Source organism: Desmodus rotundus, chromosome 7 (genome assembly GCF_022682495.2).
Source record: "Desmodus rotundus isolate HL8 chromosome 7, HLdesRot8A.1, whole genome shotgun sequence".
Classification (NCBI taxonomy): domain Eukaryota; kingdom Metazoa; phylum Chordata; class Mammalia; order Chiroptera; family Phyllostomidae; genus Desmodus; species Desmodus rotundus.
Genome location: NC_071393.1, coordinates 94,427,127 through 94,447,433, shown reverse-complemented (window position 1 = coordinate 94,447,433; position 20,307 = coordinate 94,427,127). Strand labels below are relative to the sequence as shown.

Here is a 20,307-nt window from a genome sequence, read left to right as displayed (position 1 = left end):
AACAAAAGCGTTTCTTTTTAAGAAACTAAGTAAATACAGGGAAGAATGTAGAATGAAATCAAGAGATAAATTGTACATTAAATGCTGAGAATTTTCATCCCAAGTGGCTGAGTTTATGGCGTCAAAACACTTTGCTATTAGCCAAGCAACTTAATCACTCCAAAACCATTCATGTTTCTGTGTCCACGTGACTTCTGTGCAAAGATGTGTCAAGAAGCTTAGCTGGGATTATACCATCTGTTGGAGCAATCCAGGCACTTCTGCGAGTTTTGTCTACAGGGAAGCTATCCTGGGAATTACAAGGTAAGTACAAACTATGTCTTGTTCCATTCAAATAAGTATGATATATAATATGTAGCAGGAGCATGAATGCTATGAAGTATTAGCAGTGATATATATATATCTTAAGGACTAGAGATTCCACGAAGCATTTCCAACTTAATCTTTTTATAAATACTGATAACCAGTGAACTCTGTAATTAACTGTTTACTTTTGGGTAGCTCCTGACCTGCACACCTGGCTATCCATGAAGAATTTGTTTCTGATGTAGGTTCCATTCGCCTTTTGGAATAACCTGGGCTCCCTACAGTCTGAAGCGAAGGTCGAAGTCTGAGGCAGTTGATGCTAAAGTGCATAATTGTGCAGAGCGGGAGACACGTCTCAACTTTAACTTTCTCGTGCTTGACGGAATTTAGGCACCTGGATTTGAACCGGGTACTTGGGAAATGCTTTTTATTTACCATTTGCGAGGTACTATGTTAAGAGCTGGAGGCAGAGAGAGGAGCCAACAGGATTCCTGCTTCCTGTAGTTAGGGTGTAGAGCGGAGAATCCTAATAATCATGCAGGTAATCAGAGTCCGTTATAATCGTGGTAAGTGCCGAAAGAAAAAGGGCTTAGATACAAATTTATATTTTTCACTGTTCAAATATTTATTAAGTGGCTATTGAGGCTCAAATAATTTGCTAAATGTAAGGGCTACCGCCACAAGCAAAATACCAAATACACCCTAATAGATTTTGAGAGAGAGATAATCCAATAATCATTAAAAATGTGCTGAGTGCTTTGAAGGGCAGATAAGGTTCTATAAGGTTCATTAGGCCTTCCCCCCCCCCCAAAATGAGTGTTCCATAATGCATTTAGGTGAAATAGTGGAAATATATCATATAGTAGGGGTAAGAATTGTCATGATTCAATTTACCTGTATATATGTTAGGTCACAAAGTCAAATGTATTTCATCCTGTGGTTCACAGTAAAAAAAAAGTCTAGAAAGCCACTGTACTAAGTGGACCTATATGTTTATTGATTTGAGGGCAGGGCAGGCAACATCAGTTGGTTGCTTACCATTCGTGCCCTGAGCGGGGATCAAACCCACAACTTTTTGGTGTATGGGAGGATGCACTAACCAACGGAGCCACCCGCCCGGGGCAGGGACCACTGTTTTGAAGAAACGATGTTTCAGCTGAGCTCTGAAGAGTTAACAACTATTAACCGTGGGGAAGAGACAAGGAGGAACATAGCAAGTATCTGGAACAGCATATGCAAGGGCACTGTGGTAGGCCAAGAGATCGAAGCATTGAAGGTCAACATGGCTAGAGCACAGTGGGTGAGAGGGGAAGGGCCGTCACTGCAGGCTTGGGAAGCCCTTGTCAGGAGTTCGCTTTTGCTTCTGAGAGCAGCTGGGAACCATGGGAGGCTTTTAAGCAGAGGAATGGCTTAGTTTGCTGCTTTGAAATGATCACATTTGCCCCAGTGTGTGGAACAGAATTATAGAAACAGGGCGTGAGAGGGTACGTGGACACCGGCTGGACAAGTGAGGATAGATAATGGCGGCTTGCATTCCTGTGATGGCAGCGGAGGTAACATGAAATGGCTGGACTCCAGAGACTGAAGAGAAAAACCTTGGCAGGGATTTGAGGTGGGTGGGAGTGAAGGAGAGGAAAGTATTGGGGTGAGTCCCAAGCTTGTGCACCTTAGACATTCCTCGAGATGAGGAGTCCTAGGGGATGAGGAGCAGTTCAGGGGAGGGGAAAATGAGGAATTCATTTGGGATATGTTGTGTTTGAAGCACCCTTGAGACATCTAGGAGGAGATGTGTTGTAGGTGGTTGTGTTTAAGAGTTTGATCTCAGAAGAGAACTGGAGAATTTTGTGTGTAAGTCATTGGCACATAGACTATCGAAGAGTCTCAGTAAAACTGCGGTCCTTCCCCATCGCTCAAAATTCTAATGATAGCCCAACGTGTGATTGATAAATCCAAGAGTGCCAAAATTTGCTAACTTTCTTGTATTCCCTACAACCCCCTGTTCCTCAATGTCCCCTGTAAGAACCGGTGATGGGCAGATCACTTACTGATTGCACTGGGACCTGTCTGATCCTGTAGCATAGAGAGACACTCCGATGTGCCAGGAAGCAGTCCTTTGAGTCTTACAGACAATAAGACACTGACAAGAGTGAGCTTACAGAGGAGATGAGGGAATTAAGGGATTTGCCCGTGTGGCCTCATTTGACCTCTCTACACTCAGATTACCTAGGATGCTCGCACATGGGCATGGGGATGACCGCGGTGACCCCTCGCAGCAGGACTCTGCACCCTCCTGGTAGGGACGACAGACTGTATTAAGCCAGAGGTGCTCCCTAGTAAACCCCAGTTGTTTGCGAAACGCCCGGCTGCAGTCAGGACTCTACAGGGGATTAAAACGTGTATCACAGGCAGCCATGAGCTTGAATTTGTGTGCATGAGTGTTCTTTTGTTTTTTAGGCAACAGAATCTTTATTTAATGTTGTTTAAAATTATTAAAAATCAAATCCCTGCCCTCGTGACTATTAAACTGAAACATACTACACTTGATCTTAGCCAAAAGGCCCAGAAGCTGTGTGTGAATGAGCCTCGCACTCTTGGATTCCAGTGTTAGTAGACACTGTTGACCAACGCTGACCGACTTCCTCGGCAGCGGCGCACAGAGTTCCAGGTGTTCCCCCGTTCTCAGCGCTCGATTCCGTCAGGCTTTCTAAACTTGGACTGTGTGAGTGAGTGTGTGTCCGTGTGTCGTGGTATCTCATTGTTTCAGTTTGCATTTCCCCGATGGCTAGTGTGGTTAAACCACTTGCCCGGTTATTGGCCATGTGGATAGTCTCTTTCATGAAGTGCCTATGAAAATTTCTTGCCTATTTTTGCATTGGGTCTTTTTCTCATTGATTTGTTTACATTGAATATGAGTCCTTTGTCAGATTCCTGTGCTGCAGATCTCTTCTCCCGCTCTGTGATGTTTCACTCTCCTTTTAATGGTGTCTCCTGATGAAGAGATTCTTCACTTTAACCCGATTTACCAGTGTTTTCCTTTATTGTTAGTCTTTATGTAATCTGTTTAAAAAGTGTTTGCCTATTATAAAGTCATGAACATATTCTCCAATTTCATCTTTAAGCTTTACCTCTTTACCTTTTATACTGAGATCTACAGTCTACGTAGAATTGATTTTTGTATATGACGTGAGGTAGGAGGCCAAGATTTTATGTTCTAGGTGGATATCCAACTGACCCGGAACAATTTACTGGAAAGACCTTCATTTTCCTAGTGCTCCGAAGGGTCATAAGTCAAGGGTCTGTATGTGCAGGTCTGTCCCTGGGCATCCTTCTCTGGTCACTCGGTCCCTTCAGAATTCCTCCTGTCAGGGCCACGCTGTCTCACTGCTGGTACCTTTCAAGTAAGTCCTGACATCGGAAAGTGTAAGTCTTCCCACTGTGGTGCTTCTTCTTAAAGATTGTCTTGGCTTTTCTTAGCCCTTTACATTGCATTTGCATTGTAGAATTAGTTTGCCAATTTACACCCAAAATGGTGGAATTTTGATATGTGGGATCTGTAAATCAATTCAGGAAGAGTTGATACCTTTATAAGAGTGAGTCTTACCATCCATGGTCATGCTATATTCCTCCACTTAACCTAATCTTTTCTAATTTTCTGTCTTATACATCTTATGCTATATTGAGTCCTAGGTAGTTGATGCTAATATAAATGGTACCTTTTAAAAATTTCAATCTCTAAAAAATTTTTAAAAGATAACATTTGCATGGTTTGTTATTTGTGTATAGATACATAATGGATTCTTGTGTATTGCCCGTGTATCCAATAACCTTCCCAAATTAACTCATTCTAAGAGTTTTATTCCTACAGGATTTTTTTATTTTCTACATATAATTAGGTCATCTATGAAAAACGATGGCTTTATTTCTTTTTTTCCAATCCTTATACTTTTATTTCCCCTCTCTTCTTGCACAGGCTAACCCCTCCAGTGCGACGCTGCCCAGAAGGAATGGTGGGGACGTCCTCCCCTCATCATTCCCAATCCTGGGGCTATCTTTCAGTTTTTCACGTTACGTGGGATGTTTGCTTCAGATATTTTAGAGATATTTTTATTAGGTTAAGAAAATTCCTAAGTTGCTAAAAGAGTTTGTTGTTTCTTAAAATCATGAATAGGTATTAATTTTGTCAAGCACTTTTTCTGCATCTGTGGAGAGAGATGATTATATATTTTTTTAATTTTTATTCTATTGATGTTTGTCTTTATTCCCACTGACTGATTTTGGAATGTTAAGCCAACCTCTCATTCCTGTAATAAACTCAACTTGGCAGTAGTTTTCTATCCATAATTATTTTTGTTCGTTTTCATTTATGATTTTTTTCATTTATGTTCATGAGAGATGGCCTCTAATTTTCTTGTCAAGTTTGGTATCAAGGTGATGTCACATGAGTTAGGAAGTATTCCTTCCTTCCTCTTTTGGAAGAGTTTTTGTAATTTGATATTTCTTCCTCAATTGCTTAAGTGAAAAACTCTTTTTTAACAGCACTGGCCACTTCACCTTTTCCCTCTTGGCTGTGGGGACCCGGCTAAGTCACAGAGCACTGAGGCCACCTGAGGGGCCTGAGCCTGGTCCTCGGGACTAGGCTCTCTGCCTGCCACTGGGCAGCCTGCCTCAGCCTGCTCACCATCTCCACACTCCTCCACAGAATGAATGCCCTCGATGGTGTCCCTTTCAAGGTGTCCAAGGGCTTTGTGATAAGCACAGAGCTTCTGCCTGGACCAGAACTCAGTGTTCCAGCCTGCAGGGAGCTTCTGCTGGGTTCTATGGTAAGTGTATCTCTCTGCCTGTCTGTCTATCTCCTAGTTCCTGGGTCTGTGGGTCTGACACTGAGCCTCATGGGACCTTGATCCTTGATTTTAAAGGGCAGCCTGCTCCAGTATATTCCATAGAGTTTGGAAATAACCCAAGAGGAAAGGTGTTTCCTGAGGAAGGCTGGTGATGGGGATTATTTAGTGGGTCTTGTTTTAGCCTTAGAATAACTGGAAGGTCACCTGTGTAAAGTGAATGAGGGTCATTGTGCAGATGTTCCAGTCCCTCTCTTCTCTGTCAGCCTGCTGTTATGTCTAAAATTCCACCTTAGCTCTGGCTGCTGTGGCTCAGTGGATTGAGCGCGGGCTGTGAACCAAAGGGTCACCAGTTCAGGATTCCCAGTCAGGGCACATGCCTGGGTTGCGGGCCAGGCCCCCAGTAGGGGCACATGATAGGCAACCTCACACTGATGTTTCTCTCCCTCTCTTTCTCCCGCCCTTTCCCTCTGTTAGTAAAGAAATAGAATCTTAAAATAAAATAAAATAAAATATAATAATAAAATAAAATTCCACCACTAGGCCGGGCCTGGCCAATGTGGTTCAGTTGGGTCGAGCATCATCCCATAGACCGAAAGGTCACAGGTCTGAATTCCAGTCAGGACACATACCCAGGCTGTATGTTCAGTCCCGGTCAGGGCACATATAAGAAGGCAACCATTCGATGTCTCTTACATCTCTCTCTCTCTCTCTCTCTCTCTCTCTCTCTTTCTCTTTCTCTCCCCCAACTCTGCCGCTCTTCCTCACTCTCTAAAAGCAATGAAAACATGTCCCCAGGTGAGGATAAAATAATACTAATAATAAATAAAATCCCACCATTAGAACGACCCCTTTGGGTTAAGACACTAGATCTAGAATCCTCTGTTAAAATGCAGAGTTGCCCGGGACACATTAGAAAGGATTACTATTCCCCACGTCTGTCCTGGAGGCACCTTGGAGCGCCCCATGACTCACACCCTGGGCTGTGCTCCCAGTGTATGTGGTCACATCACATACGGCCTTAGGATAAACATGATTATTTAACTTCCAGGAGAATCAAGTTTACTTGAATATTTACAGGGGAGCCTATTGCATTTAGATTGTAACACAGATGTATCATTGGGTAGAATGCAAAAGTCACATGAATTCTTTAAAAATGAAAGAATAAGACTGCAAAGAACTGTGGAGCTGGCATTGGGCCTCTTGGGACCGAGTCCTCAGGCTCCTGCGTGCTCACTCTCCACTGACTGCTGGGCGCTTTGTGGAGAAGTTTGGGGATCCAGATCAGCTCTCACTCATTTTGAACACGAGGAACCTGCAGCCCAGAAAAGGGAAATGTTTGTCCAAGTTAGTGGCTAGACTAAAACCCAGGCTCTGACTGCAGATCATTTATTTGTATTAGCTAAGATCAGGGTTGGAACAGGAGAGACACCAGACAGGTGATGCTTGAAGGCCAAAAAAAAAAAAAAAAGGTTTCAGGAAGTCAGGAGCAGAGAGCACAGTCCGGGAAGGAGAGGCCTGGGCAGGGTCAGGTAGAGGGGCTTGAGTGGCCGGTGGCACCGGAGCAGGAGATGCGCTGCAATTTGGCTTCATCTGCAGACTCTGGACCTGCCCCCAGGCTCCTCAGGCCAGGTTTCCAGAGTTGGCATAAGCTTTGAAAAGCCCAGAGCGCCCTCTGTGGGGCGAGAGCCCTTGCTCTTCAGCCCCTGCTGTGGGCGCTCTCTCTGGCAGTACAGCCTGGTATTGGTGGGAAGAGGAATGTGATTTACTGAGCTCCAGGAGGAGTGGATTATCACAGACTTTCCCTCCCTGCTGAGCTCAAGCCAAGCTGGGAAGAGGCTAGTCTAGTAGCAGAAATGGGCACCCTTCTGCCAAGTCCATGTCTAGTGTCCTAGCCAAATTCTGACCTGGCTTTGCCTCCTGCTCTCAGGGTGGGCACCTGCAAGTCCTTGAGCCGCTTGCCCTTCCTGAGCCTCCATCTCTTTTCCTGTTGAGCCAAACTAACAAATAGAGAAACATGAGACTCCAAGTATGATTTCCAGCTTCGAGTTCACTGGGTTATATTCCCAGTGTTAAGAACTCGAAATACATTTCCCCATAACAGCGATGTTATACATGGTGGTTAGATTACCAGATGAACCTATAGTGGCCTAAAGGGAAAAATAATAACAGCTACCATGTATTGAGCACCTGCTCGGCACCAGGCCCATGCCAAGAACTCTTTACATGTTCAGTCTTCTCTCTCATTTTTATGACCCTTTTAGCAGCTAGCTGTTCCTGCCCCATGGCACAGGGGATCAAAGCTCCTATCTGAGTGGTCCACAGGGTCTTGGGGCCTGTGAGTGACGTGGCCAGGGTTCCAACAGGCATCCGTCAGACCCCTAAGCCTCTGCCCACCCCCACTTCACCCTGCTCTTTCCTAAGGAGCCTTTCCTTCCATACTTAGAGCCTCTTTAGATGTGTGTGTGTGTGTGTGTGTATAATATGTACATATTTTATATATATATACACATATATAAATTTATATGTATGTATAAAGTGTAATAGAGCAGGGGTTGACAAATATTTTCTATAAAGGGCCAGAAGTAAAAATTGGAGGGAAAGAGCAGGCTTACTTGCCAGAGTTTTTATAGACCTTAGGGAAAGGAGAGGGTGGTCAAGGCTGTTTCAGTAACACTTTATTTACACAAACAAGGTGGGAGGTCAATTTGGCCCCCAGGCAGTTTGCCTTCCCTCCATCGGCCCTGCCCCCCAGCTCCGCCCCTTCACTGATGGCCTCTGTTATTTATTCTTTATATATTCTTCTAGAGGTTCTTATGTGTGTTTAGGCAACCAAATATAGCTATTTCCTCCTTTTTTATACCAAAGGTAACATTTCATAGAAACTGTTCTTGATTTTTTCACTTATAAAAATCTTCCATATCTGTACATAGAAAGCGTCTTCAGTTTTGTCTTTCACTGAAACATTGCATTATATGGATGTATGGATTATTATATGGATTACATATAGTCCATATGGATTAGAATGGATCATAATGGATCACATTTTGTCAGCTGGGTCCCTCTTAATGTACACTTAGATTCTTCCAAGGCTTTGCCGTTATAAACAGTACTGCAGGAAATGAGGATATGCAAATGTCCTTTTGAATTTGCTTACATAAACTACCAGACTGCTCTGGCTCTGCGTGGGGTCACCCTGATTTACACCCCAGCCAGCACGCTGTGAGCACCAGTACCTCCCACACTCCCCAACACACGGTCATCGGACATCGGGTCTGGGCCAAGGGCTAGGCGAATGGTGTGTCAGCATAGTTTCCTTTTGCTTTCTCTCATTATGAGTGAGGTTGAGCAGCTTCTTCTGTGTTTAAGAGCCATTTGTAGTTCCTTTTCTGTGGACTGTCCATATTATTTTTTGTCCATTTTTTTCTGTTTGGCTGTTGGCCTTCAAGATTAGTAAAGTTAGCCTTTGTGTGTGGTGTGAGTGCTGTTTCCACCCCACCCCCACCCCCCTCCCCGGTTTGTCATCTGTCTTTGACCTTGCTCGTGAGGCGTATTTGCCCTGCGGATTTTGGGCATGTGCCTGTGTGCGTGTTCATGGCTTACGGATTTTGATCCGGAGTAAGAAAGGCTGTCCCCATTTGAGGTTGTAAAGGGTGTCTGTCCTGTTTTCTCCGGGTACTTTTATGGTTTAATATCACACATTTGAATCTTTGATCCTTTTGGAATTTATCCTTGTGTATATAATGTGAGAATGGATCCAACTTTATTTTCCTCCAGATAGCTAACACCCTTTATTGACTGGTTCCTCTTTTTCTCGTTGCTTGAAATGCCATCTTTATTATTTACTAAATCCCCATAGATATTGAGGTCTATTTCTGGACTTTTATTCTCTACCTTTAATCTATCTTTGCCAGTATCATAGCTTTAATTATTGATGTTTTATAATATAATAAAACAGCTTGTAGGGCCAGTTCTCTTTATCTTTTCATCTCCAGAGTTATTCTGGCTATTCTTATTTGTTTGTTTTTCATATGAACTTTAGAATCATCTTGCTTAGTTCCATAAATTGTGTTGGTATTCTTATTGGGTCTTTGTATCATTTTATCCCCTAAGTCCCGCTGGCTTAGTCTCCTTCTCTACAACTCCGCCTCATCAGTTCTGAAGTTGTCGTTTTCCTCTTCTGTTTCTCACGACTCTCCCGGTTTTCTCCAGTCTCTTTCTCTAGCACGTGATCTGCACACACCTACAAATGTCCACTCTGTGCCAGGCCTGCCTGCCCTGGGCCCTGAGGGCACAGAGCAGAAAAAGACACAGTCCTTGACCTCAGTCAGGGAGCCAGTCTGGACCAGCTAAAGGACGCTCCTCTCCCCAACCTAGGGTCAGGTCAAAGGTGGGAGGGAGGTGGCAGTGTCCGTGATCCGTGTCTGTTTTTGTCTGTCTTTCTGCCTCCCCTTTCCCTCACACACACCACTTCCTCCTGCCTCTCTCTTCCTTAACTGGCCATCACAGAGCATTGAAATTGCCTTTAAATTTTTAAAAATATTTTAATGGCATTTTATATTCTTGGTTCTTAATTTTAAAGATAGGCAATGGGAATATTTTATTTTTGCGTCACTTTTAAACTCTCAAGCTAGATTATTTATGAGGGCTCCAGACCGCTTTTTTAGGTGGCCTGCTATGTAGTGGATAAAGCCCCGTAGTCAGATGGACAGAGAAATCCCAGCGTAGCCCCTCACCTCCACTCTGACCTCCGGCAAATTAAATTTTCTGAGCCTCATTTTCATAATCTGGAAATAGGAATACCGGTAAAACCTACTAAGTAGGGTTCAACAAAGATTAGCGAATTTTACATGTCCTGGGTCCGAAAGTAACCTCAGATGGCAGCCAGGAGGATGGAGAAGGGTATTATTCCAGAGGTTCCCAACCCCCAGAGCCGAGGACCAGCGCTGGTCTGTAGCCTGTTTAGAACCCCAGCAAGCCCTGGCTGGAGTAGCTCAGTGGGTTGAGCGCGGGCTGCAAATCAGAGGATTGTCGGTTCGATTCCCAGTCAGGGCGCATGCCTGCAGGTCCCCAGTGGGGGCATGAGAGACAACCACACATTGATATTTCTCTCTCTTTCTCCCCCCCTTCCCTTTCCCCTCTCTCTAAAAATGAATAAATCTTTAAAACCCGAGTGCCTGAGGTCCGCCTCCTGTCTCCCCTCTACCACCTCCCGCCCCCCAGGGTGAGGGAGCAGCGAGTAAGGGAAGCTGACCTCTGCCTCCTGCCCCCACCCCCACCCCGCCAGCTCCGCCTCCTGTTACTCGCTTCCACCCTTCTGCATCCTGCCAATGGGGGACCGTTGTATTACTCCACAGGGAAGTTGAAGTTCATGTGCTGTTTACTGACAACTGCACTTTTTAAAAAAAAGTTTTTAGAGAGAGGGGAAGGGAGGGAGAGAGGGAGAGGGAGAGAAACATCATGTGCGGTTGCCTCTCGCACGCCCCCTACCGGGGACCTGGTCTGCAACCCAGGTATGGGCTCTTCCTGGGGATGGAACCCAGGACCCTTCTGTTCGTAGGCCGGCACTTAATCTACCGCGCCACACCGCTGGGCTGGTGAGACCCAATTTTATTGGAGAAAGCTTTTAAGCTGCTACTGTTCAATTATATACTAAATGGCAAAGGGACTTAGATATTAGATTTCACTACATTTCATCCTATTAACCTATTCTTCACTTTGTCCTTCCTGCAGAGGTTACTGTTACATTGTTACTGATACCCGTCTACTCCAGTGTTAGCTAAAACAGGGGTGGGCTGTGATGGCTGCCTGGGGCTCAGAATTGGAAGCTGTGCAGGTCTGGCAAGCCTTTGGCTGAACAGGAGCCTCGGAGACCAGAGGGTATGAGTGTGCCCTCGAGCACTGGCTTGCCTGGCCGATCCTCACGTAGCCTTCTCTCGGCAGCACGATTTCAGCCTGGAGAGGAGGACTGTGTTCTGGGTGGAGGCTGTCGTCAGGGGACCCTGCCAGCTCCAGTGCGATGCCCCCGGGACAGCTTCAGCCCCTCCTGCCTGGTACTTGCTGGTTAGCCCAGAATGCCGGCCGGTGCCTGCGCCAGCTGCAGCCCAAGGCCCTGAGGCTGGACCCCAGGAGCAACCGGAGGAGAAGGAAGAAGAAGAGGAAGAACCCTCCCCTGCCAGGGAGGGAAAGCCGGGTCCTTGCCGCCCCCAGGCCAGCGCTCCTGCGAGCCCCAGCTCAGGCCATCACTGTTACTCGCTGGATGTGCTGCGCGGCGTGAGGTTGGAGTTGGCAGGTGCCCGGCGGAAACTCTCGGAGGGCAGAATAGCCTCCCGTCCCCGTGCCCTCCTGCAGCGCATCCGCCACCGGGCGCTGAGCCTCTGCCCCAGCTCCGAGCCTCCCCAGGGCCCTGTGCCCCCACTCCCCAGTGCACCCGCGCCACCTCCGCGGCCATCCACGGCCGGTGCCATGCCTCCGCTGCGGAACCACAAACCCACAGTCGCGGTAAGGAACTTGCCCGCTCTGCCAGGTCTGCAGATCAGTAGCGAAACCCCCATTGTCTGGGGCCCCAGCCTGGTCCACGGTCTCGGTCCCCTCCTGTCTGTGCTCTTCCTCCTTACCTTACCTGCTGCTCTCACCAGGCCCTGTACACCATGCTGTTCTTCCTGCGGCCCTTTGCCTAGAATATTCCCTGCTCAGAGGTCCCCCATTCCCTCTGTTTCCCATTGTGCCTGCTTTGCCTCTGTTAGGGCGCATGTCACTTAATTGTGATTATCCCGTACCTGTGTGTCTCTCTCTCCCACTGGAATATGAGTTCTTTTAGGGCAAGGGGTGGATTGCATTCATTTTTGTTTCCAGAGCACCCAACAGCAGACTTGGCCGATAGGGGGTGCTCAATGAATGTCTATTGCATTAATGAACTTGACTGAAATCCAGGGCTTGCCAGGGGAGGAGGCTTGCTGTAACTGGGTGAGCTGGAGTCTCAGTCCAGGAATAGTCGCTGTCCCTTAATTCCTGCCAGACCCTGGGTTGGAAGAGACAAGGTCAAAACCAGTGGGTGAGGAGAGTTTCCCAAGGAGGCCTGGGGACCAGGCAGCACTGTACAGGGGAGTGATCATGTGCTGAGAGGTGCGGGTTCTTACTGGCTGGGAAGGCTTCAGGACAGGTCTGTACCCGTAAGAATGGGGCACAGAAGTGAACTTACCATGAAATCAATGAAGCTTTAGCCTCAGGCCCCCGGCTTTGCTCCTTCCAAAGCTTTGTGCCTAATTTTATATTTATAATTGTGTCTGTTTGTTTTCTTTAAGAGGTACAAATTGTGCAAGCATAAAATTCCACACAACTGCGATCCAGATCAGATGGGGTGGGTCAGGACTAGGAGCAGAAGGTAGGGACAGGGCACAGCTTTCTGCCCCCCAGCAGCCCAATGGCCAAACCAGTAGGTGCAGGGCCAACGGGAAATTAAATCCAAAAGAGACCCGAGGTCTGGATTTTCCGCTCCTGGTGTGTGACCTTACGCACGTTACTGAAGCGCGCTGAGCCATCCCTTTTCTACCTTGTAAAGGGGGCCAGCAACTCTGCCCACAGTTGCTTGGTGCAAACGTAGAGACAAGGCTCTGTGAACTGGACCAGCAGTGCCCACATCAGGGACCAGGTGCAGATGCCAGGTGGCTCTTCCCTGATCCACATTCAGTTTAACCCTAGCAGCAGCTCTGTGTGTGTGTGTGTGTGTGTGTGTGTGTGTGTGTGTGTGTGTGTGTGTTGGGGGGAGGGTTGGGGACAGAGGTTCTGCAGAGAAGGAAATTGAGGCAGAGAGCAGCTAAGAATTTTTTTAAGGTCACAGAGTAGACTCAGATCCTAAGATTTGTATGTTTTCCATTCTGGGGGTAAAGAGCAGATCCAAGGGTGAAGCTGCGGCAGAGAAACCCTGAGCGGGTGGGGATGGGTGGGGCAGGAGGGGACAGGTGGTATGTTCAGTGCTGTCAGATTGGTGCTTCTTCATAGGGGAAGGCTGAGGGGTGATGCCATCCAGACCAACTGAAATGCCCTTAAGCCACCAATCTTAGCTCAGGGTTTGTATGGGTCTCCCCAGCACCGTAGCTGTGGCCAGCCTCTGCCCTGCTCTGTGCCCCGCTGGGCCTCAGCCCAGCCAAATTCAAGAATGAGGGTCTGGCTGGGAAGATCCTCCTAATGGGTGAGGTAAAGAAGCCTGGATTCAATTCTGAGCAGGGTTCAGGTCCCAAATATAAGTGGCTTACCAGGTCATTCACTTCTCTGAACCTTGATTTCAATACCTGTAAAGTGGGATAACAGGAAGGATCTATTCTATTTTTTATACAGGGTTGTCCTAAGCTACAAATGAAACAATTACCACGCACTGGCAGTTTCTATGAGCCAGGTCTTTTGCTAATTACTTTCCTCACATTGTCTTATGGCTTTGTAACAACCCTTGAGGTATCTAGTATGTTTGCCTCCATTTTACACGTGAGTAAACTGAGTAAACAATAGGGATCTGGGGTTTGAACCCAGGTCTGCAGGACTCCAAGCTCTTCACAGCATTAGCCCCTGGACTCTGTATAGAAAGTAGCATGCAAAGGCACCTTTAAAACTGTGCTGCCAGGCCAGGTGGTAACTGACGCATCTAGCTTGTCTGTATTTCAGTCCCTCAGCCCATACACCTGCCTGCCACCTCTTGGGCTGGAGCCCCAGCCTCTCATCGCCCACAGATTGCATCCTGATTCCGCTGACCTGCTGAATGCCCTCAGCCAGGAGGAGCAAGACCTCATCGGGCCAGTGGTGGCCCTGGGATATCCCCTGCATAGGGCCATTGTGGCTCTGCAGAAGACGGGGCGTCAGAGCCTAAGCCAGGTGAGGGATTGTCCAGAGCTGGGGGCTGTGGAGCTGGAAGCCGGTGGGTGGCCATGTGGTTTTATCTTCACCTTGAAGAAGTTTTGTTTCCTTCTCTTAGAGGCAGAATCTCAGCCTCTTGCTCGGGAGTTGTGAGCAAGTTTCTAGATCCTAATGCTACTATCTCCATAGGCGTTTATCAGGAACCCCCATGCCCACTGGGGGAGAGTTGATGGTCTACTCCTCTCCTGGTCTCCGCCCCAGATCCAGGGGCTGGAGCTTTGGGCGGCCGAGAAGCTCCCTAGAGCTGCCCAGTAGAACTTTCTGCAATGAGAGAGATTTTTTGTACCTGTTGTCAAACACAGTATCCACTAGCCATATGTGGTTACTTGAAATACAGCTAGTGTGACTGAGAATTTTAGTTAATTGTGATTAATTAAAATAGTCACATGTGGCTACTGGATACTATATTGGATGGTGCAGCTCTAATCACTTCCCTCAACAAACGGTTTGCCCACACCCATCTCTTTTCATCCGCCCACCCACCCACCCATCTAGGCAACAGTACTTATCAGGCGCTTCCCGGGCATTTAGGTGCAGCTAGGAGGCATGCGAAACCGGGGTACATAAAACCTAGTGCTGTGTGGTGGAATCCCCAGGAAGCAGACTTGGGCGGAGTGTGCTGTGCAGCACAGTTATTAAGGAGGCTGTTGGGGTCAGCCCCTGGAGAAGAGAGTGGACAGAAGCAGGAGTGAGTAAACGGAGACACTGAGCTTTGTAGCCTCGACAACAGCATCAGCCAAGCCTACAGTTATGGAGCGTATATGGACCTTCAGAGTCACCCGAAGCGGGACTGAGGTGGTCAGATGCTTACATCCCTGAATCAATCAGTCATTAGTTGTGTTAATATTTAGTAAACACCTTCTCTGCGCCAGTTCCTCAATCTGAGAGTATGCAATTAGGCCTCCTCAATTCTGCATGGTTGCTGACACTGTCCCCACTTTGCAGATGAAGAAACTGAGGCTGGTCTACCTCTGAATCTTTGTCGCACAGCGCTGTTCTCTCATTTTCTGTGTGAGAGCCTTCCAGGGCCACACCCCACACTAATCTGAGATTTAAGAGTGGATCTCAGGTTGCCCCCACCTTCAGCTGCCACTGAAAGCCAGGACTGTGGCTAAGAAGCTAGCCAGAGGACTGTGAGGTACCAGGTGCACAGAGGGGGCTCTGACGTGCCCTGCCCCCAGTCTCTAGGTCCTGTGACAAGGCTAAGGTCTCATCACTGTGGAGCTCTGAAGATGACTAGGAGCCGGCACAGGCACTGGTCTCCCTGTGGGTGGGCTGGGAGAACCCCACCGCCTCAGGAACATGCTGTTTCCAGACTGACTGACCACCTGCCTGGCCCGGTCTCTGGGCGGCCCTCTGCGCTGGTGGGCAGGCAGAGGCGAGGCCCTGAGGGGTGGGCCAGAAGGTCTATTGGATGGCTTCATCTACCCTCCCCCACCAAGTTCATATTTCCCTCTAGTCTGTAAAGTTCCACTGTTAACTAAGCAACTCCTTTGGGTTCAGCTTCCTTCTCCCCTTGAAAGATATATACTGCAGTAAATCCTTTATGCCAGAGACAGTCCACAGGGGAGCGCTCCAGAGGATCTTCACTGAGAAGAGCCGGAGAGAACGGAGGAGACACAGACTATAAGCTCTGTGCATCACAGCTTCCCTCCTTTCACAAGGGCCCAAGTGAGAGACAGGCGTGGGCGGCACCTGCGAAGCCCATAGACCAGGCCCAGACTTGCTGCGAGGCTCTAGGCACAGGAGGGCCCCTCTTCGAGCCTCTCCCTATTCACAGAATGGAGGGAGGAGAATATGTGCTTATAATCAATGACTTCTGGGGCCCCGTCCTGGGGTCTGAGGCAGGCCTGGTGGCATTCACAGTCCCACAGGCCCCCAAACTGACCAAGCAGCTGAATCTTTACCAATGCAATCAGCACCGAGGCCACAAACCATTGCTGTGGATGAGCTAAGAGGTGAAGGGAGCACCCCCTTCTGCCTTTAACCCTGCTCCTACTTTCACCTTCAGAAATCCTGTCCACTTGCAAGGTAGCTCAAGCCCCTCCTCTGGCAGCTGGCCCTGGGATGGACAAGGCACTTGCGAGATGTCAGGTGATCTAGGCTCCAGTCCTGGGCTCCTGGGCGAGCTGCGGGGCGTTGCCTGGACCTTTGTCCTCAGGTGCACAAGGAAGGCACGGCTGGGTGGTTTTCCAAATGTGCTCAGAGCAAGGTCTAGGTGTCCTGGGGCAGATGCTTGGAGAGTTCAGGGGCTAAAAGCATTAGCCTGTATTATCTGTGCTTTCTGCCCAGCTCTGAAGGTCTGCAGGAACCCAGCCTGCTTCCTCTCCACTAGAACCCATAATTTTTAAGGTCTGGTGCCTTCATTTGGCACCGACTCCCTACAGAGCCTGCTCTGATTTGCCTGGCCCTCGTGATGTCCTGTATCTGGTTTATCTTCCCCACTGAGCTGTGAGCTCTTTGAAGGTAGTTCTTAGTTCATTTTATAAACACAGCATATATTTATTGAGCTCCTTCTGCCTGCCCTCTGGGGTGCTGGGAAGCAGTGGTGAATAAGACTGATACAGCCCTTCCCTCATGGAGCAAAGTCAGTGGATGAGAAAGATGAGGAACACAGTAGGGCAGTTACACAGTTGTACGTGCTGTGGGAGCGCCAAGCATGGCACTGTGGAAATGGGGCACAGCGGGTCCCGGTTGAGAGGAGTGAGGCTGGCCTTGGGGAGGGGGCTGGGTGTAGAGGCCTGGGTGCTGGGAGAAGAGCTAAGGCCAGGGCAGGGGCAGGAGCAGGCAGGCCTCTGAGCTCTGGTTGGGAGACAGCGCTTCATCCTGAGGGCAAAAACAGCCCCTGTTGACTAAGTAGGAAGTGAGCTGAACAAGGGTCCAGCCCTGTGAGATCCTCTCTGCCCCCTCCCCTTTCCAGCACTGAGGCAGGACTGTTGTGTGGTGGGGGATTAAGAAGTCCTGGGTGGCAGAGATGTAGGTGGCTAGGGGTGGGGTGGGGACACCCAGGTGTGGGTGGCACCTTCACACAGGTAGATGCTCCCCGGGGAGGTGAGCAGGCTGGGGTGGGTAGCAGGTGAGATGCCTGTGTTGCAGGCCTGTCCTGTACCCCACTCGGGTTCTGGGAACACCTTAGCTCACCCTGGCCATCCTGTGCCTGGGTGCCAGCCCTCGGTTTGGGATAGCTGGTCAGGACTTGCTGTCCGCCTGTCTCTAGAGGAGGCCTCTGTTTCTCTTCTAGTGGCTGCTGGGGTTTCTGGGCCCATGTCGTGTGTGGTGGGGCATCTAGAGAGCTGGTCTGAGCTCAAGCCTCAGAGAGGTCCTCGGGTGATTCCTGCACTCCGTCTGCTGCCCCCACCACTCCTCTCATCGCCCCTCCCTCTTTGCCCCTTTCTGACGCAGTTTCTCAGCTACCTCAGCGCCTGCGACCGGCTGCTGCGACAGGGCCACGACGAGGGCCTGGTGGAGGAGGCCATGGAGATGTTCCAGTTCTCTGAGAGCCAGGTCAGCCTGGCCACCTGCCAGGGCCCCTGGGGAGGGGAGGGGGTGCACACACAAGCCTGGTGTGCAGGGGCGCACCGTGCCAGACCCACCTGGGGACCGTAAGGAGACAGCCTTCTTGCTCAGCCCTGGGAAGAAAGAGACAGCCCAGGGAGATGAAGCATAGGAGGTAGGGGACAAGCTGGGGAGGCAAGGCTTCTGTACTATTTAATGGAGTCAACACACAGGTGTTCCTGAATGCCCACTCTTTGTTAGACACCTGGGTAGGAGCCACAGGCAGCACAGAGATACTTGAACTTTCTGTTAAGGGGTCTGGTGCCTACCTGGAATCTGGAGCACATGCAGCTGTGGCCCAGGAGTCATTCTGAGTGACAGTGACTATGACCTGTCCACACTTAGCAGCTGGTTCCGGCTCCCAAGCAGCTCCTCCCAGAGGCCCAGGGAGGGATGGGTGCTGGGGACATAGTACAGAGGGGGAGGGAGGGAGGAGAAACGGGGAAGTTTAAAGCACTGGGGCCAGAGGAGGGAGGAAATGGAGGCTGTACTCTGTGAAACACTGGCAGAGTTTGGGGCCTGAACAGAGACCCTCACTGTGCATCCTCTGGGCACCAGGATTTGACCTTCTTTTCCTTCCTGCCCCAGCACCCAAGTACAGGCAGTCAGGAGTGAGCCGGAGTCAGGGAGCAAAGCCAGGACCAAGCCGGGGGCCAGGCTGGGGGGGCCTCCTTCCTCGGCACAGAAGAGAGGTCCAAGCCCATGTCACTTCAGAGGTACAGGGGAAATGCAGGTGTTGCCCAGGATCAGGCCACAGCTCTCTGTAGATACAGAGAGGCAGATACAGAGGACTCCGGGGAGGGGGCTCCCCAGCATGGAGACCAATCCTCAGTGGCCTCTCTGCCTCCCCTTCCTCAGGCCGGGGAGTTCCTGCGCCTCTGGAAACAGTTCAGCGACATGGGCTTCCAGCAGGATCGGATCAAGGAGGTGCTGCTGGTCCATGGCAACCACCGTGAGCAAGCCCTGGAGGAGCTGGTGGCCTTCGCCCAGTGAGCACTGGGGCACTTGACAATGCCAGGGCATCCCAGACCTGTGCTAAACCCAGCAATCTATTCTAACTATAGATGACCTAAGAGTAACAAAGCGATGCGTGTTCATTACAAAATGCAAACAATGCCAAGGGTGGGAGTAAATGCTATAGAGGAGACAACACTTGGCACCTTAGGGTTTCAGCTAGACCAATTAACGAGAGAAAACCAGCTTACTGACACATGCAGCACCTGTCACGTGGAGGAACCTCAGTGAAAAGTAGCTCAAAGCGTCAGTTTAGAACTCTGGCTTATGTAGCATCAACAAAGAATAAACTTGTAGAGAGATAACAGGACACAGGAAATCGGTTTTAGGTTTCCAAGGATGGCAAATTCTTGGAAGGCAAACACATGGGAGGGGACTAATGGAGTAAGGGTCGTTCGCAGATTCATCCCCCTGGCGCATCTCTGGGAGGACAAGATTCTATCTCAAGGAAAGGAGGGTTTACAGCCTGCCTTTAGACAGAAAAGGGTAGGGAGAACTTTTTCTGCATTTGCTGCTTCTTCATTGCCTTCAGCTCAAAATAATTTTCATGTCAAAGAGGCATATTTTGGTGTGAGATTTTGGTCTCTTTCAATACCACAAGAATCAGCTAAAACAGTTGAAAGCCGTTGCCTGTGGGGAGGGGCGGATGGGAGGGTGTGGACAAGGAGCCGTGATTTCTCATACTAGCCTTGTAAAACCACCTTTAGTCAACTCTTTAAACTGTGTGCATTAGTAACTTTGCTTTTGAGAAAATTAAAACAAAAAGGAAATGATGGGCAATTCTTTTGGGTTCTCTGGGCTCCTGGTCTTGTTGTGGAACGAACATCTAACTGTGGGTCCGAAGATCTAATTCCTAATTTTGGGTCTGCTGATGACTGACTCTGTTTCCCCAGGAAGAGTAGAGTTCCACGTGGCCGCTGTTCCCAAGAATCCCCTGGGGAGGGTGTTAAACAGTCGCAGGCCCCACTTGTGGGTAATCTGACTCAGAAAGTTCAGCTTGGTAGCGCCTAGGGATCTGTTTTATTTTTATAAGAAGCTCTCTGGGGATTCTTTTTTTTTAATCTTTAAAAAAAATTAGCTCTTTGTTGTTGTTGATTGCCTTCCCTCATTTCTCCCACCTGCCACCTCCTAGCCCCACCTCTGGCGACTGCTACTCTGTTACCTGTATCTATGAGTTTGGTTTTTTATTTTTAGATTCCACATATGAAATCATACAGTATTTATCTTTCTCTGACTAGAATTTCATTTAGCATAATGCCCTTGAGGTCCATCCACGTTGTTACAAATGGCAAGATTTCATTCTTTTTTTTATAGCTGAATAATAGTTACATATAACTATTATATATATGACACACATATGTCATTATTTCTTATTTATTTATTTACTCCTCACCCGAGGATATTATTGATTTTAGAGAGAGGGTAAGTGAGGGAGAAAGAGGGAGAGAAACATCGACTGGTTGCCTTTTGGAACTGGGGACCAAACCCACAACCCAGACATATGTCCTGACCAGCAATCCGACCCAAGACCTTTCAGACTGTGGGACGACACCCAACACACTGAGCCACACTAGCCAGAGCCACAACTTCTTTATCCATTCATCTATTGATCTACTGATAGACACTCCGGTTATTTTCATATCTTGGCTATTGGAAATAATACTGCAGTGAATATCGGGGTGTATAT

At 48.6% G+C, this 20,307-nt stretch overlaps 1 protein-coding gene and 1 pseudogene across 3 annotated transcripts; one reads left to right on the top strand and one right to left on the bottom strand.

Moving 5' to 3' along the window:
- The first annotated feature begins 249 nt into the window (after positions 1 to 249).
- UBAP1L (ubiquitin associated protein 1 like) lies at positions 250 to 19,585 on the top strand. Of its 3 annotated transcripts, XM_053929151.2 has the most exons (7): positions 279 to 303; positions 3,615 to 3,704; positions 4,843 to 5,126; positions 11,088 to 11,645; positions 13,803 to 14,009; positions 17,454 to 17,555; positions 18,465 to 19,585. In XM_053929151.2, exons 3-7 carry the CDS (start codon positions 5,007 to 5,009, stop codon positions 18,597 to 18,599), a joined length of 1,122 nt encoding a protein of 373 aa, XP_053785126.1. In that variant the 5' UTR covers positions 279 to 303; positions 3,615 to 3,704; positions 4,843 to 5,006; the 3' UTR covers positions 18,600 to 19,585. The 3 variants fall into 3 exon arrangements, with proteins under 3 accessions (XP_024423301.2, XP_045058095.2, XP_053785126.1); XM_024567533.4 differs by lacking the exon at positions 3,615 to 3,704 and having other exon boundaries at positions 250 to 303; positions 5,006 to 5,126; XM_045202160.3 differs by lacking the exon at positions 3,615 to 3,704 and having other exon boundaries at positions 263 to 303.
- LOC112312157 (U2 spliceosomal RNA) lies at positions 2,740 to 2,876 on the bottom strand (annotated as a pseudogene).
- Positions 19,586 to 20,307: the final 722 nt, after the last annotated feature.